The 17,633-nt window shown below is 36.1% G+C and overlaps 2 protein-coding genes across 12 annotated transcripts; both read right to left on the reverse strand.

Annotated features, from left to right (window-relative positions):
• Nucleotides 1–4,883: 4,883 nt before the first annotated feature.
• ppdpfa (pancreatic progenitor cell differentiation and proliferation factor a) lies at nucleotides 4,884–7,100 on the reverse strand. The gene is made up of 5 exons (XM_067413863.1): nucleotides 6,943–7,100; nucleotides 5,884–5,989; nucleotides 5,583–5,660; nucleotides 5,382–5,478; nucleotides 4,884–5,298 (listed from the first exon to the last, which is right to left on the reverse strand). Exons 2-5 carry the CDS (start codon nucleotides 5,936–5,938, stop codon nucleotides 5,175–5,177), a joined length of 354 nt encoding a protein of 117 aa, XP_067269964.1. The 5' UTR covers nucleotides 5,939–5,989; nucleotides 6,943–7,100; the 3' UTR covers nucleotides 4,884–5,174.
• Nucleotides 7,101–8,239: 1,139 nt separating this feature from the next.
• On the reverse strand, nucleotides 8,240–17,461 carry tpd52l2a (tpd52 like 2a). Of its 11 annotated transcripts, none has more exons than XM_067413853.1 (10): nucleotides 17,264–17,461; nucleotides 16,791–16,867; nucleotides 14,714–14,862; nucleotides 14,326–14,385; nucleotides 12,770–12,817; nucleotides 11,309–11,410; nucleotides 9,971–9,994; nucleotides 9,613–9,657; nucleotides 9,076–9,124; nucleotides 8,240–8,876 (listed from the first exon to the last, which is right to left on the reverse strand). In XM_067413853.1, exons 1-10 carry the CDS (start codon nucleotides 17,280–17,282, stop codon nucleotides 8,808–8,810), a joined length of 642 nt encoding a protein of 213 aa, XP_067269954.1. In that variant the 5' UTR covers nucleotides 17,283–17,461; the 3' UTR covers nucleotides 8,240–8,807. The 11 variants fall into 11 exon arrangements, 8 of the variants coding, with proteins under 8 accessions (XP_067269954.1, XP_067269952.1, XP_067269956.1 ...); XM_067413851.1 differs by having other exon boundaries at nucleotides 16,791–16,888; XR_010897566.1 differs by lacking the exon at nucleotides 9,613–9,657 and having other exon boundaries at nucleotides 9,906–9,994; nucleotides 16,791–16,888.
• Between the last annotated feature and the right edge of the window lie 172 nt (nucleotides 17,462–17,633).

Here is a 17,633-nt window from a genome sequence, read left to right on the forward strand (position 1 = left end):
ATAAATTATAAAAGATATATTACCTCACTGAACAAACACAATCGCCTGTCGGTGTAAAATACTGATGGAGTTGAAAAAGGTCCAGCTGGGCCTATATATACAGTATATGTAAATAGAATCATGAAACAGCATTAGAAGAACTCCCATATGCAAAAAAACTAACAAAAAACAACAACATAAAAACACATTAAATCACGTTGACGTCTGATGGAGTTGACAAAATTACGTGTTGTACAGTGGAGCAATTGTGTTTGTTGTAACTGTCTTAATAAGAATATCAAAAATGTCTACATTTATCCCCAACTGTTGACATGTTAAAGCTGTAACCACAGAGACTTATATATTTGTTTAAAATATATTTAAAAAAAACATCACTTCCAGGATATGTCCTACTGTGAGATCCACAAATGAGCAAGGAATATGCTCCTCAGAGGTAAAATTGCCCATGACATTGCCTGATTTATTCAAAATGATGTTTTTTTTTTAACCTGACAGAGTTGATGCAAAGTGAGGACACAGAGTAATTTTTAAATGGAAAATATAATTAAAGATGACCTTTTTTATTGTTTGTTATCTTAAAGGTTCCATAATGTGGATTTTTTAAAATTATTTTATAATATTTCCTGAGGTGTACTTTTGAGTAAAATCATAATGTTAGTATTTAGAAATAAAAGGCATTTTTTATCCCGATTTTAGCCCTCTGGCTTGAATGCTCTGTTTGAAGGGGCGTGTCTCTCGTGAGACTTAACTGTAAACGCCCACTATTTTGATTGGCTGACTCTTTGCATTTGAAATGCATTGCATATGGAAGCTCTCTGGAATACCTTTACTTTTTTGGATACTATTACAGCTGTCGAGATTAATGGATCGTGAGTGTTGATTACAGATGGAAAGGCTACAGTGATAAGCATTGAGTAGACAGTAAGTCTGTTTATTGTGTGAATGCAGTGATCAGAGCTCGTCATTGCAACTATTTTTCTCACAAAATGCTTTCATCCCAAATAACAGCAAACACGACTTCGATATGAATAGAGTAAGAGCTTCATTGTGCAGCATAATTCATAACGGCAGTTTGTTTGGACAAGTGTGCAGATCACTCGCGACATGTGATTGACAGCTTTAGTCATTATAAAGAGAGTGTTCTTTGATTGCTCTTTGTAGTTAATCACAATTTAAATACCAGATTTGTTTCATGCTAATAAGAGAAACAATGGGAAGTTGATCGTTTAGTCACTGCTTGATTAATTGATGCATAAACCGTATTAAACAATATAGAAAGAAAGTCTGTGTAAACTTGAATAATTAGCCACATCAGAAATCTCTGATCACAGATCGGCCATTAATAAACACTCTTACTTATGGCGGTGCTGTCAAATCCATATAGTAAAAGTCTGTTTGTAGCCTGTGCTGGCATTGCGACTGAATTAAATGTAAAAAAAATTAAATTAAAAAAAATTAATGAACTGATTCCATTTTCTCCAAATTTTCTGGGTGGGGAAAGCAGAGAAAATGGGGGTAACCTTTCCCCGTATGACGAGATAAACGCACCTAAAGGATTATTAAGAACACCATACTAATACTGTGTTCGCCTTCAGAACTGCCTTAATTGGTGTCATTGATTCAACAAGGTGCTGAAAGCATTCTTTAGAAATGTTAGCCCATATTGATAGGATAGCATCTTGCAGTTGATGGAGATTTGTGGGATGCACATCCAGGGCATGAAGCTCCTGTTCCACCACATCCCAAAGATGCTCTATTGGGCTGAGATCTGGTGACTGTGGGGGCCATTTTAGTACAGTGAACTCATTGTCATGTTCAAGAAACCTATTTAAAATGATTCGAGCTTCCATGGTTCATTATCCTGCTGGAAGTAGCCGTCATAGGATGGGTACATGGTGGTCATAAAGGGATGGACATGGTCAGAAACAATGCTCAGGTAGACCGTGGCATTTAAACAATGCCCAATTGGCACTAAGGGGCCTAAAGTGTGCCAAGAAAACATCCTCCACACCATTACACCATCACCACCAGCCAGCACAGTGGTAACAAGGCATGATGGATCCATGTTCTCATTCTGTTTACACCAAATTCTGACATCTGAATGTCTCAACAGAAATCGAGACTCATCAGACCAGGCAACATTTTTCCAGTCTTCAACTGTCCAATTTTGGTGAGCTCATGCAAATTGTAGCCTTTTTTTCCTATTTGTAGTGGAGATGAGTGTACCCGGTGGGGTCTTCTGCTGTTGTAGCCCATCCGCCTCAAGGTTGTACATGTTGTGGCTTCACAAAAGCTTTGCTGCATACCTCGGTTGTAATGAGTGGTTATTTCAGTCAAAGTTGCTCTTCTATCAGCTTGAATCAGTCAGCCCAATGTCCTCTGACCTCATAGCAACAAGGCATTTTCCCCCAGAGGACTTCCGCATACTGGATGTTTTTCCCTTTTCACACCATTCTTTGTAAACCCTAGAAAAGGTTGTGTGTGAAAATCCCAGTAACTGAGCAGATTGTGAAATACTCAGCCCGGCCCATCTGGCACCAACAACCATGCCACGCTCAAAATTGCTTAAATAACCTTTCTTTCCCATTCTGACATTCAGTTTGGAGTTCAGGAGATTGTCTTGACCAGGACCACACCCCTAAATGCATTGAGGCAACTGCCATGTGATTGGTTGATCAGATAATTGCATTAATGAGAAATTGAACAGATGTTCCTAATAATCCTTTAGTTGAGTGTATAGGGAAGATTCCAGATAGGCCCATCTGAGCTTTCATTTTCTCAAAGGGAGACCGGTATTCCAGAAAGCAAGGTTAACTTACCGTCACATATACCTTGAACTCTCAGTTGAACCTTGCTTACTCGAGGTATGCTGGTTCCAAAAACAAGTCCAGGAGTAAGTTCAGACAACTCAGAGCATGTTCCCATTAACACACAAGGCATTCTCAACAGAGTAACAAATCGATAATTAACCACAGAAAAACGCTAAGAAGAAGAGCAGCCATTCTACTTCTTCTTCTTTTGTTTAACAGCGATTTACATAACATTCTTAGTGCACATCGCCACCTATTTTTTTAAATGTATTCGTTTAATAAGTAGCCTAATCTTTATTGACTGAGAATAAGGATTATATTGTTTGTTTGATGCTAATTAATTGAATGCAGATCCATGTGTGAGATGACAATAAAATAAATAATATATTTGAACTGAATTAACATCTAAACTAATCTTATTTATTTTAATTCTTTAATTACTTTAATTACTTTTAATTACTAATTATTATTATTATCTCAATAACTCTTAAGCAAACGAACTAACCCTGGAACATAACCTCCTCTGGAGCTTTTGGAACCGAAAGATAAGGCTATCGGCTAACTTACTCTTAAACAAACCTGGGTATGTCACATAACCTGCTGTCTGGAATACCCCCCAGGGCTTGGTTTACATCTATCTTCCTTTCTAGCCACTGTGGGACTACAGGCTAGGGGAACTCCTACACTGTAAAAAAAAAAAAAAAATTGTTGGTTTTTGTTGGTTTAACTTAAAAAAGTAAGTAACTTGGTTGCCTTAAAATTTCGAGTTTATTGAAATTAAAAATTTGAGTTGATACAATGAAGGAAATTTGTTTAATAAATAGAAACTCTAAATATTATTGTATCTGAACCACATAAAAATTTGAGAAATCATGATAATAGCACTATTTTGCATGTTTCACTGCATCATCAGAAATAAAATACACACAATTAGACAATATGCTTACAAAATCTTTAAATAATATTTTAATAAAGGTTGTCGAATCTCAAAAAATTCTCATTGTATTAACTCAAAATTTTAAATTTCAATGAACTCAAAATTTTAAGGCAACCAGGTAACTTTTTTTCTAAATAATTTTTTTTTACAGTGTATTAATGTTAAATGTCATGGGACCTGGGATGCAATAACAATAACATGGTATGTAAATGTGAATTTTTTTTGATTTGTTGTGTTTTTAAACACTTTGTTTGGCATTTTTACATTGTGACCTCATGTTGAGGACAGGTTAGATTACATAAGGTTCTAGTGATTTTAAAATAATATTTAAGAAATCATTAAGAAGTATAAGCAATGAATGCCCCAACTATACACTCCTTTAGATTTAACTTTTTTTGTTGTTGATATTCTTACTGTTGATATTTTAACATAAATAGGGCTTTTGTGTTTAGGACATGTGTTGTCCCTTATCTCAAGAATCAATGAGCTACTAAAAAAGGCTGGTAAATGATCCTCTAATTTAGAACAGTCTGACCTATCAAAACTCTCCAATTGTTCAAATAGTTTATTATATAGGTCATGGTTACTAAAAACAACCGTTTTATTTTTGACTAATAATCTGCTTTTGAATCTATGCCACATTTCTATGATTAGCAACAGATGCAGTGAGGATTTAACATTAGAAGTGTGCAAAAATACCTTCCTTTCATATGCCATTAACACTTTCATGCTCCGCAGATGACCATGTTGCATCTAGCGTTGCTTAGCGGTTTCTTATCAAGCTTGATTCTACCAGATGGAAGAACCAGCTTTGGTTTCTTGTTGCCACATACAATAGATGCATCCAGTGGCAGCAGGTGTAGTGTTATATAAACTGTGTCCTGTCTTAGCACACGTGTTTTTAAATCGCACCAAAGCCTGCTTAATTCCAAACATCTTGCGCACAGGCTGTTGATTAGCAGCTCCTTCTCTGTAGAATAGCAAAGTCAGTGAACAGAGACAGTTTGGTGCTAATCTGTGTATGAAAGGACATTGATAGCCTAATAGTTAGTCACCGAAATCCAGGCTAATGGATAATAATATACTATGTTTAGACAGAATGCAGGAGGAATAGAAACACCATACTCACACCACACTTTGGGCTGCAGTTAGTCATTTATTTATAGCAAATACAATATCATTGCAAAGTGCACCCTGTGATGGTGGCTTACACTAAAATACTCAAGTCAAATGGAAAGCATTTTTTGCCATTTATTTGTACAACTTTGCTTTGGTCATAGATAAAAAAAAGAGCACTATATGTCATGACATAAAAAGCAGCCAGTTTTTACAAAATAAGAAAAGAAAAATGGAGCCTCCGTCGCCTGCTTCTGCCTGCGGTGACTCCTGGGTGAGGGGTGAAGGGGGTGGAATTGGGCCGGGGTGGTTTATGTGGGGAGGGGAGATCCAGGCTCCTTCCCGGAGTCACTGCTCTCACTCATCTGTCTCTTCATCACAATCTCACGGGCAACGCAGGTCACCTGACCGTTTGTCACTGTGTAGGTGCCAACCCTACAAAATCAAAAAGAACACCTTGCATGAAAACCAGGACCAAGACTGAGTCAAGCCAAACACAAAACCGTTCTTAAACTCACTTCTGCTGGGATTCAAATCCATTGGGTGTCCCCATTTGATTCTGCTTCCCAAAGAAGAAACTGGACCACCAGTGGCCAGAGTCCTGTCGTGCCAGACCTGCCATGAAATTGGATATTGAGCTTTTCTTTTCCTTTACAATGAAAGCTGACTACATATACAATATATGTACTATATATCGAGATGATTTTCAGATGATATACCTGGTGGGTGTGGAATGACCTCCCCAGTGTACTCCGAACTGCCACAGGAACTGTTGCTAGATGTAGATCCAATGCGCCCTGCAACATGAACAAATATGAGCACAAATATTATATATATATATATAATATATTATATATATTTAATTATATATATATATTTAAATATATATATATATATATATATATATATATATATATATATATATATATATATATATATATACACTAAATAGACTTCATTTATATATGCATTAAATGTTCTTAATTATAACATTTAAAAAAAAAAGAATATTAAACTCACTTCGGTAGTAATCATGGGTTGCGATAAGGGAACCGCTTGATGGAATTGCTGCCATTTTCCCCGTCCTCTAAGTGTCAACTGCGTGGAAGATGGAAAGGTGGAAGACCTGTTTGAAAAATAATTTACAGCTACAATGAGAACTAACGTGTTTAAGGACGACAGCTGCATGACACCACAACAACGTGGACTTTGTAATACAAGGGTGGCTTGGAAAACACCTGAGGTAGGCAGATGCACAAACAATCTGTGCTGAGTATTAATCAGTCAGTAATTTTAACATTTGAAAGAAGAGAATGTTCCATTGAAACTACACATCCATCCTTTCCTATCAGTGTTACTATTAAACTTAACAGCTGTTACTTTCCATTTTCAGAGATCCACTTGCTTAGCAGTACAGAACAGTTATGATGACTGTGCTGCAACATGCATGCAGAACAGCTCATATTTCATGAGAGTTGGTTATTAAAAGTGCCCAGTTGTCCTGCTAGCATTTTTAAGGTATGCTAACAAAAAAAGATTATATATATATATATATATATATATATATATATATATATATATATATATATATATATATATATATATATATATATATATATATATATAAATAAAAGAAATGCACACAAGAAAGTGCATCGCCTGATTTAGTGTACCACTGCTTATCAATGTCCAATGTACAGTAATAATAAATGATACCAATATACAGTAATCATAATTAATAATAAGGCAGAGTGTTTGAAGAATAATTTAGACTGTTTGTGTTGCTTTAGTTTAAAACAAGGAACTACAGACGGCAATGTCAGGCTACAGATGGTGGGAAGAGGGATTTTTTTCCACGTGACCTAGTTAATACCCTTCTGTGCTACATACAACAGTGCTTTGAAAAGCTGACATGTAGCCCACTAAATGCTTAACAAAGAAAAACCTCAGAACTAGTCAAAGTTATATTTGCCTATTAGGAACTATTTGCCTGTCTTTCAAAAAAAAAAAAATATATATATATATATATATATATATATATATATATTTATATATTTGCAAGCATAAACATTCCCTTACCTTTGATTTTTGGTGAGTGTTGATGTTGGTAATGCACCAAAAGCAAGGCTTGGTTAGGTAAACGCTAGGCGACGGGGCCCATTTGTAGTTTGTTTTTTGGGTTAGACCCTCCAAGGTCTTTCGCTCCTCTGCTCCAAATTCTACAGAATGATTAGAGCATGGTCTATTTATTAACCGAGTGACGATACACCTCCCAGAGGGCGTTGCTTGGCAGCCGAGGGCGTGACTTACCTGCTGGCATTAAGGGGGGTGGGGGGAAAGAAGAGTCAGCCTTATCTGTAGACAAGGGCAGATAAGCGTCACCAAAAAAAAAGAAAAGTAAAGATAAGCGTCACCAAACAACACGTTCCCTTTCCATCAATCCATCACGTTCACGTGCCTAAGAAGCTTTCTAAAGATATAAATCAGTAAAGGCAAATCTCCTGTGAAGGATCATAATAACAGGAAGAAGAAAAATAAATCAATATACATCCAATAATGTAAACAAAATACATCCAATAATGTAAACAATAAAATAAATCGTATCACGTGCCAAACGTTTTGTTAAAACCGAATATGATTGTAATGCAGGCAACACAAATAAATATGGAAAAAGTGTAGGACGAAAACACTTTTGTCGCCACCTGTTGTCTGTTATAATTATTGACCATTAAGTGAGGCTGCGTTTATTCTGAACGTTAGTGTGCTCATGCAAAGATCAAACCACAACATTCTCGTTTACTTCATCGTCTTTAATAAACCCTGAACAGTGTAGTACGTTACAGACACAAAGCATCAAACTTTTATCCAGTAGTTATGTCAGTATGGTAACATTCTTTTATAGGTCATTGCATGGACAGTCCTCCTATCAGTACTAGCTGAATGAATCAAAAGAAAAATACTAAACTGACAAGACAAAAAAAAAAAAAAAAAAAAAGGAAAAAAGTTTTTTTTTTACATCACCTCGTAGTGAAATTGACCTTTTGCCCACCACAATATTTGGTTTAAATATTATAAACATTAATTTCATTATCTTTTATATTAGCCTGGCATCTGATTGTTAGTAATTCAATATTTTATGAAAACCCATCATCACACCAAATGTTTTTATGTTCATTGTTACAGTAATCTACTCTGAAAAAGAAGGGGAAAAGGCTAATTCTATGCAAAACACCACAATCTAAAATACAGGCAACCACAAATTAGGAGATATGTGTAGCTTGAATCTCATAACCTCTTTGTTAGAACAGTTGTAGTATCTTTTTTTATAATGACTTTGAAAACTGGGGAAATACTCAAAACAGACAAGACAAGAAAATAAATGTGAATAATTTAGTACACACCTTCAGAGATGATACACATCTGGTCCTCGAGTCTAGTTGCAAGGAAAGCTTTAGCACCTTTTGCCCTGAGTAACAAGCAGGGTAATAACCAGTGCAATATTCAATGTAACAATCATAAACAGTGGCAACAGTGTTTTAGGACACTCTAAAGGTGAGTTGTGCAAACAGTCTTCATGCTAATCATAGCAGACAGTTTACTACTGAAGTGTCAAAGAAGCCCTGTCATTTGACAAAATAAAATATTACAATACATTTTAAGGTAATTGCACAGAAGAAAACCCAACAGCCCACAACAGGGGTTCTCCAGTTTTACACTATGCTAATTTGAGATGTTTTTGTTCGACTACAAATCATTTGCAAGGCTGGCAGTCTTCAAATGTTCAAGTAATTGCTTGTTGGCATCTTTGTTTTATAAAGCATAATTTTCTGTCTGTACATTCATTTGAAGTTAATGTAGCTGTGGAGAAACTGGAGTGTATTTGGGTACAGCGTTTAAGTGGGATCACAGAGGTCAGTTCTCGGTCATGAGGTTGTGCTTCCTGCTCAGAAAGGTGCGTTGTTGCTGGTTGGCGAATGGTCGCTCTCCCCATTTGATCGCCCCATTACTTTGTACTTTAGGAAAAATAACAGAAACACATGATGGATTGAGAAATAACAACCAACAAAACATGAAAATACATTATAGTCTTATCAGCAACAAAAACGGGCCAAGCTGTGCTAAGTTAAGCAAGAACTAAAATCGAAACCAAATTTAAAAACTTTAATCGAAAAGGACAAAAAAAAACACACACACACAAAAAACAGCTCTAACCTTCATGTTATCCACTTTGTCCTCGAAGGATTTAAAGCTTGGTGAGTTCCTGAAGATATATTTAAAAAATTATAATAACCAATCAATACTAGATTGAGTTTTAAAAAAAAAATTTTTTTACATGCAACCTAAAATGTGGACACAAACAAACACCTTACAAAGGAAAAAATACCTTTTCTAACCATTGAGGTGAAGCAGTGCTGACAGGGCATAAACAAAAACTGAAAAAGCATTTGCTTTTCTTGCAGAAAACGAGAGCTACATCTTAAATGTGCAATACTCTTAAACTAATGTGGTCAGTGTTGACCATCACCTCGGTTCTACCTGATACCATGTCTTTTTGCACCTGCAAATAGGAATATAAACTATTTCTTAAATAATAGTAATATATACAAGTATTACAATTATCCCCATAGCAACAAAAAAAAGAAGGAAAAAGCTGAATACAAAAATTTGTACATCAGGTGAAAGACAGAACATTCAAACAGTTATTATTATGCAGAGGGGAAACAGGCGAGAAAAGTGTTGGTAATTTACCTCATAGCTGGCATACTTAAAGACTGACGCATGGAAAAGTTGCTACTGTGCAGGTTTCAGACAGAGCGAGCAGGGAGTTAGCCGAGCAGACAACGTTAGCCAAGCACAGAGCAGAGAGAAAGGGAGAGATTGTATAGGACAATGAAAAACTTATTAAGACATCAGAACAAACTTTAGACATGATAATATTGTTACAGCTAACATCTCTATCATAGCTCTAATAATTTAAGGTCATATGCGAAACTAAGACTTTAGGGACAGTGGTAAAGATAGATCTATAGCTTCACAGGTACCATAGAATGTTCTAGAAATCTTCATAGATGGCTGCCACCTGTGCAGGCTCGCGTATAGCTCTTACCCAGAGTTAGAGTACGGCAGAGCCCTGAGCAGCCCGTACGCAGCATTGTGGAGAAAAACACAGCAATAAACAAAAGAACCACTTCAAAACTCTATCAGAACATAATATTGATGATATTTAGGGAAGGAGAGAGAAAGATAAAGGGTAGAAACATGTACAGGTTGTAGAATAGGATTAGTTGACACTAAACTACACTGCCATTCATGACATTGGGATCAGTAGTTAAAATAAATAAATAACCTTATTCAGCAAGAATGCATTAAACTGATCAAAAGTGACAGTAAAGGCATTTTTGTGACATCATGTGACACTGAAGACGGAAGTAATGATGCTGAAAATTCAGCTGTCATCACAGGAATAAATTACATTTTAACATATATTAAAACTGAAAGCAGTTATTTTAAAATATAATGGTGTTACTTTTTATACTGTATTTTTGGTCAAATAAGAGGCTTAAAATTCAAAAATCTTACAGACCACAAACATTGGATTGGTTGAGTATACGTAACGTCACAGATTTTAGTCAGGGAAGCAAAAACAAGGGTATAAACACAGGAAGCATAATCACATGATTTCAGAAGCTATGCAAATATACAACCGGTGTAGTTTTGTCAAACCAGAGCAGAACATCTCATTTTGATAAGCTCTGTTCCTTGACAAGGTGTTAAAAACAAGCTGTTCAATGCTAAACATCACAGAACTGTGGCCATCTGGAGATTTCCCATCACACAAATACCATATTATTGCAGCTACACTCAATGACTGTTGGCTAGAAGTCTAAAATCTGCCATGAAGACATGTATTGAACTGAATGTCTGATTCAAGTTTGAATTAGTACCACCAGCCACTTAAAATTAGATCACAACTTACCGTATTTTATTTTTTCATAGACTTTTTGTGCTTGATTCATCAGTGTATATATTATTTCAAATAAATCATGTTTCAGCTAATTGTCACAAATGAAGCCTCGTCCTACAATTCTTCTAGCTGAATATCCGGTTCACTCAAATGTCACATTTTGGCAGAATAGTATTCAAACTTTGACTTGGAGGTGATATATTTTTAAAGTTTCCACCCATGCAGTCTTGAAGTTATATCGGGGAAAGAAAAAAGGGCATTTGTCGAGACTTGAAAACCTCTGTCTCTTTAGAATACCTCTTTGAAAGATGAAGGCACAAGACCAGCTTCAAACATAGACAGGAAAACAACCATCATACAAGAAATCACAGAGGAGGATGAAATAGAAGATGAAACGTTTGTGAAAAGAGATGGAAGATTAGTAAAAGGAAGAAAAACCGTGAAGAGAGAAGGTATGCAGAGAAGGACTATAGTGTTCACCTCATCTCTCCAAATCGGTTTCTTATGGCGGAGCCCATTGTGGAGAACGCAGCTGATGTCATCTGACCAGCCTGAGACAGAGTCTCCTGAGTCCTCTTATAACTACAGAGAAGAGAGAGAGAACAATCATAGTTCAAGCAGTAACATCTCTTCAGAAGTGAATGCATCAAGATCACGTCAACGTTTATAAAACAGGCACACAATTAAAGTAAACATCAAAGATGAAAATGCCCATGACTCAAAATTTTTTGAAAAAAGCATCATAAAAGCAGTGAATTATGTACAAAAGTTCAACAGTTTGAGTCTGCACATTTTTTAAAAGCCTCAAGCTCATGTATTGCTGGAAAAAATTTGATTTAAAAAAAAAACCCTGTGATGGCAACGCTGAATATTCAGCATCATGCTAACAGGACGGACTATCTAGACACCTGTCTGCCTACAGATGCTGCAGCCTGAATCTCTCTGTACATAATCGGCACCTGGCTCGAACACAAATTATCATCCTCCTGATTACACACACACCCCACACAATTGTGCAGACTCACATATGCACCATTCACAAACAGATGCACATTAGCAGCATCCCTCCACACTTTTTCACACAATTCTTTCAGTCTCTCACACGTAATATAATCTCTAAAGCAAATAGGTCCACACAGGCTCCCTCAAACAGTCCTCTAATGACCTTAGGTAAGGCTAAGCCAATTTGCTTGAGGAAAATCCCATCATGTCTTCTCCAAGTCAGCTTTCTTAGCACATGCCCAAACACTATCACAACACTTTTCTCAAACCGCACAACAAGTACAACCTGTAGCCTCAGGGTCTGAGAGACAGTATAGCAGATCACTGATATCTAATAAGTCTGAAAAGGGGGTTAGTGTAGTGGCTATGGAGTTGGTAACTCATCATTTATTGAGATCCTGCCTGAGGAAGATCTCAAAGTAAAAAGAATGCTTTATTAAAATTATTCTAAAGCCTTATGCCTTGTATCAGAGTAAAGAATTGATGTCCTTCAGTCCTTTCTGATTTATGATCCGGTCTCTTTGACATCAGAGGGGTCTAGTCAGTCACACCATGACGCTTAGGAAACTTTGCACTAATGTCACTGAGAACGTTGTTGTTCAGTTTCTTAAACATCTGTGACATCAGTGCTGTTACAAGATTAAAGTCTCTCAATCTGAAGGAAAAGGATTTTAACCTATTTTAGGGTTGAAGCATTGTTGAGTGCTGCTTTATAGTACTATAATAACAATGCATAAAACATTATATTAATGTATTATCAATTTATGAAGTTTACATTATTGTTCAGAGTTATACACTTTAACATGAAATTTAAATGTAACTTTACCTTTTATATAGCAGGTTGAAACATGAAAACAAAAAAATCCCACATAAAATGCAAGCACATTGTGAACATAAAAGAATAATAAAATGCATTTGAAAATAATATTAATCACTCACGCATCAGAACGTCCAATGTCCTCAAGAGTGGCTGAGGCCGTAAGGTATCTACAAACACAAAGTTACACATTAATAACATACTAAACTCCTGTTTACATTCTGTGAATTGTGAAGACTGCAATTAACTTATGAATTTTAAAGCTACACTGTGTGATATTTTCCCCCATCTAGCGGTGTAAAGGTATATGACCATCCAGTGAATAATAGTTTCTGTTCCTCTTAATTCTGATTTCGTTTTAACGCCTACGGTGGCCGATTTAGTCCAAGATTAACATGGCAATCCCCCTCTTTACACATGGTGCCATCGACTGTTAAAACGCGAAAGGCGAAGCCTGAATTTATGTGTATGTCCCTCTTTGGCTAATGTACTTTCAAGATGGAGTGGCAACATGGCGACCAGCATTCGAACCCCTCACCCGTATGTATTTTCAATGGCATATTATAAACTTACAAGAATACTTTATTACTTGAAATAAGTTAATATACATTAATGGGCACATATATTTTTGAAAGAACTAAGTGTTTTTAGCTAAGAATAAACTAAAAAAGTTATACAGTGCAGCTTTAAAAGATTCTGACATTAGCCCTCTATTGATGACAAAGGGCTAATAAGCGAATGACACTGGACCTAGTCCAGAACACAAGCTTAAACTTTAAACATTAACAGGAGTTACACACACGGATCTGAATGCAAATCACCACCCAGTGATGTTGAAAAACTCCTAAAACAGGTCTGACTTCTCTTTGGCTTAGGTGTCTTAAAACACTCACTAACACTATATAGGAGCTATTTTTGTGTATACATAAGTGGCACATAACTGATCACTCATCTCAAAATATTCTGCTGAAGAGGATCAAAAACCTACCACCTTTATTTGATTTACCGGTATGCACCTTAACAGAGCTCTGATATCAATGTCTTGGGCAGAATATATCTGTATATAAAAACTGGGTGGGGGTGGGGGGGGACTTCTGTTCATTCATTCAAACATCCAAAGACCCAACGGCACATGTGTCAACACAAAGGATAAATCCAGACAAAAAGACCAGTTGAGCTTGGCATAAATAGGAAATAAGAGACAAATATAATAAAACTGAAAGGTTATTTTGTGCTTTTAGCTTGTAACATTGAGGAACCTCGCTCAATGTTACAAAAAAGGACAAAACCTTAATTTTGTATTTTTTCTTTCTTTCTTCTATTTCCTTGTTTTTTTATATTTGTCTCTCACTTCACAGAGCATCAGAAGCCAGCCAGCTTCCTCGTTCAAGTAATATAGTCAGAACTAATAAAACATAGATTGATATGTGAACTGAAGCTACTTCTCTTGATCATGAGATGATATATACTTTCATAAAGTATTACGAGAAATTATGACAAAACCGTTCTTTTTTTGAGAAAGAAAACTGACAAACTCCCTTATAGAAAGGGTACACCGAAACATTAATTTACTTGAAAGAGGCACAAAGGATACACATGAAACAGAAATGGAAAGGTCCACACCTAGCAAACAGAATCACTAGACCAAGCAACTACAGGCAAAAGAGAGAAAACTCACAAATTAGACGAGGCAACTCTACGATTCAAGTCTCCAAGAGTTTGTGAGGTTCTCATATAACTAGAAGCAGAAATATAGAAAAATTAACGGAAACTAAATTTAGGTTTAATTTTTTTTTTCTTACACAAATGGTTTAAGCTGAGATGCTAGTGAAAGAACACCAACAATTAGCTTCAAGAAAATAGGGAGATATAATATAATGTATATTTAAATTAATCAGATGATAATAATAATAGTACTACTAATAATAGAAAATGTATGTCCCATCAGTGGGCATAGTTAAGAGATTTAGACAGCACATAAAAACATAGCATGAGATTAGAGAAGACGGATGTCAAGGTGACCTTTAAACAGCAATGGAGAGGTTTAACAGACAGAAAGTACTCACGCATTGGAGCACTGAACGTCATGCCAGCCTTTGGTGATGTTCTGTTTGATTTCAGAGAGGGGACTGATTCCAAGCCTGCGCTTCAGCTCAGCGGCGTGCCTCTCCTTTGCTACGAGAACCTGTCTCAGTGTCTGAATCTCATCGTCGACCTAACACAGACAAATAAAGGTTTATTGGTTAGTTTGAATGTCTCCTTTGGGTTCCGGTCAAGGAAAGTTGTAACTGTTGCTGGGTCTCTTCTTTTTCTAGGATCTCTTTATCTCTAGTCTTGGGGCTCTACTCTTAGACTGGCTCTTTCCCACTTTTCTTCTCTTTTCTAAAGTATCTCCCAGTCTCTCTGTCATAACATTCCTCTATTCCTTATACGATTAATGGTAAAAGTTATTTTCAGACATAACTGAGATAATACTAATTTGTTCCATTGTCTGTTAAAAGCATTAATGAGCAGTTACATGTTAAATAACTGCAATAACTGGAACAGGTAACCAAGGGTTGTGTTGAGTGTTTTTTTTCCTCTTAGGTAATTAATTATTTGAATGCTATGTATAATTTTATGATGCAGGATTATAGGATTAGAATGGTTGTTAATGTCGTATGGGTTGTGTGTTAATGTTGCGGCAGTTCTCTAAATCTAAAACAAATTGTTCCTAAGGGAGACAATACATCAACTAGACCTTGAACTATATTTGAACTGAAACCCTTTCAATTACAAATTATGTGCTAACTAGTTTTGCTTAAGAATTAACATGCTACCTATCACAATGCAATATCATCACTCTATATAGCAAGGCTCTCCCACATATTTTGTGATTATAACTGCGTTTATTTCCATTGTTGCTATAAATAGCAGTGGGTGGTAATAGATGTAATAGAAATGTACAGTTTTCAGTCTGATAATATTTCTGTAGTCATTCTGCAGTCCCGCAGCCTCTGAACCATTGTTGGAAACCACTCTTACAAAGTTCTTCAGGCAGATATTTCAGCCAAATAGGAATGTGGTTCTCTCATAACTAAAAAAAAAAAACGTGCGAGAGAGAGAGAGAGCGAGAACTCTTAAGAGATATAACCAGTTTAGATAGAAAGGTTCTCAGTTTGCCAGCACCTTAATGAAATGACTTTTAAAAGATGATGCTTTACAATAAAGTATGTTAAGAGCGCTACAAATGGCAATTTATCTGTTAAATAATTTATCTGTTCAATAAAACACCTTACTTGAATAATAAAATAAGACGGAACAACCTTCCTCTGTTCACGGATATGACAAGACACGCACAGACGAGAGACATATGCATGCAATTTTCTGTAAAACCATCCTGTAAGGTCAAAAATATAAACTTAGGCTTACCATAGTGAATCAGGGTAAGGCAAAAACACGTTTTGAAAGAAGGATTGATGATGTATTAACGTTTGTTAATTTTGAACAAAAAGTTACAACGTGTACCTTTCACATAAAAATAAATATATTAAAATACACTTTAATTCTTCCATATTTTGCAGAATATCCAAGCTGCTCTTTTCGATTCACAAATGCTGATAGTGACCAGTGGCTGTCAAGCTCCAATGAGAACAAAATAAGCACCATAAAACCATGAGCATTTTAGGGCTGGGCTTTTTTCGCTTTGTGCGAAAACCAAAGAGGTTCATTCTTGCATGCCAAACAAGTACATTTAAGCTTCAGTTTATCATATTTAATTGGTCTCTGAATAAAATAAAAGCAGAAATTAAATAATTTAAAGTGATCGTGGCTAATCAATACACTTGGATTAAACACTTAGATACATATGGATTTATTTTATTTATTTATTCTTTTTATGAATGTTTTGAACTATATTTGGTGAGTGGCTTTCAATGAAGGGGCAGATATTGCTCAGATCTCATTAAAAACCTCTTAATTTGTGTTTGTCTTTTGTTATTGGTTTGGAACAACAGATGAGTGATGAGATAATTTTTGTATTTGTTTTGGTGAACTCCTTTTAAGAAAACACAACATTTCATATAATCTTAGAAGTAATTGTGCTGCAAGTGTGAGGGTAACTCTTGGAGTAAAGGGTGTTCAGGGTGAAAAAGTCTGCAGTACCTTGGTGAGTTCCACCTGTAACTCTTCGGCCTCTTCCTCTGTCAGGCCTGGCGGTAGAGTCCCTCCAATGGCTACACCTGGAGAGGTCATGGAAGAGCCTACTGACCAAATAAAAATCCAGGGATTCAAGCCAAAAGAGCTGATGTACTGAGAGCCACAAAATCGGGATTGTGTACAACAGGAGTGTCATGAGGATTTTTATCCAAACAGTGTTTCATTTTAGTATTTCTAGCTAGGTCAACACTACATGATCAGCTGTCAGGCCGACCACACCAATAAAAACCTACAATTACATCAGCAAAACAAGATATTAAATTAAGCATTTAATTAATATTTAGCGCTTTTTATAACGCTACAATAATCTCTTTAAATCCTTTTGCACTTTTTATTAGCGCCACCCACTCAGTAGACACGCATCTTTAGTGCACCTGCTCAAAACATTAAAAAAAAACTCGCAAACAGACGGCACTTACCGTGTTCAGAAGAGTCCATTTCTGATTAAATATGATCCCCGATCAGGTTTGCCTGCGTGTAAACAAATGTCACCGCGTATATTGTAAGTTTGATGGGAAAAGATAGTTGACCCTCCCCGACTTGAGCAAAATACACAAGAGGCTTTAGCAGGTCTAACCAGCAACGGGCTTGAGCTTCCGGCGGAGCGCGGATATGACGTCACCACGACCTGCGCTCGCGCTTTTAGGACCTTTACCTAAGGATATAGCACTTAAGATTATTTTTACGTGCTTTCCATGTACATTTTGATTTGGTTCCTGGTACGGTGTTACTCTAAACTGAAGATACAATGTATAGAGTAAAAGATAAGTGTTTATTACATACTTCTAA

This window comes from Pseudorasbora parva, chromosome 13 (genome assembly GCF_024679245.1).
Source record: "Pseudorasbora parva isolate DD20220531a chromosome 13, ASM2467924v1, whole genome shotgun sequence".
NCBI lineage: Eukaryota > Metazoa > Chordata > Actinopteri > Cypriniformes > Gobionidae > Pseudorasbora > Pseudorasbora parva.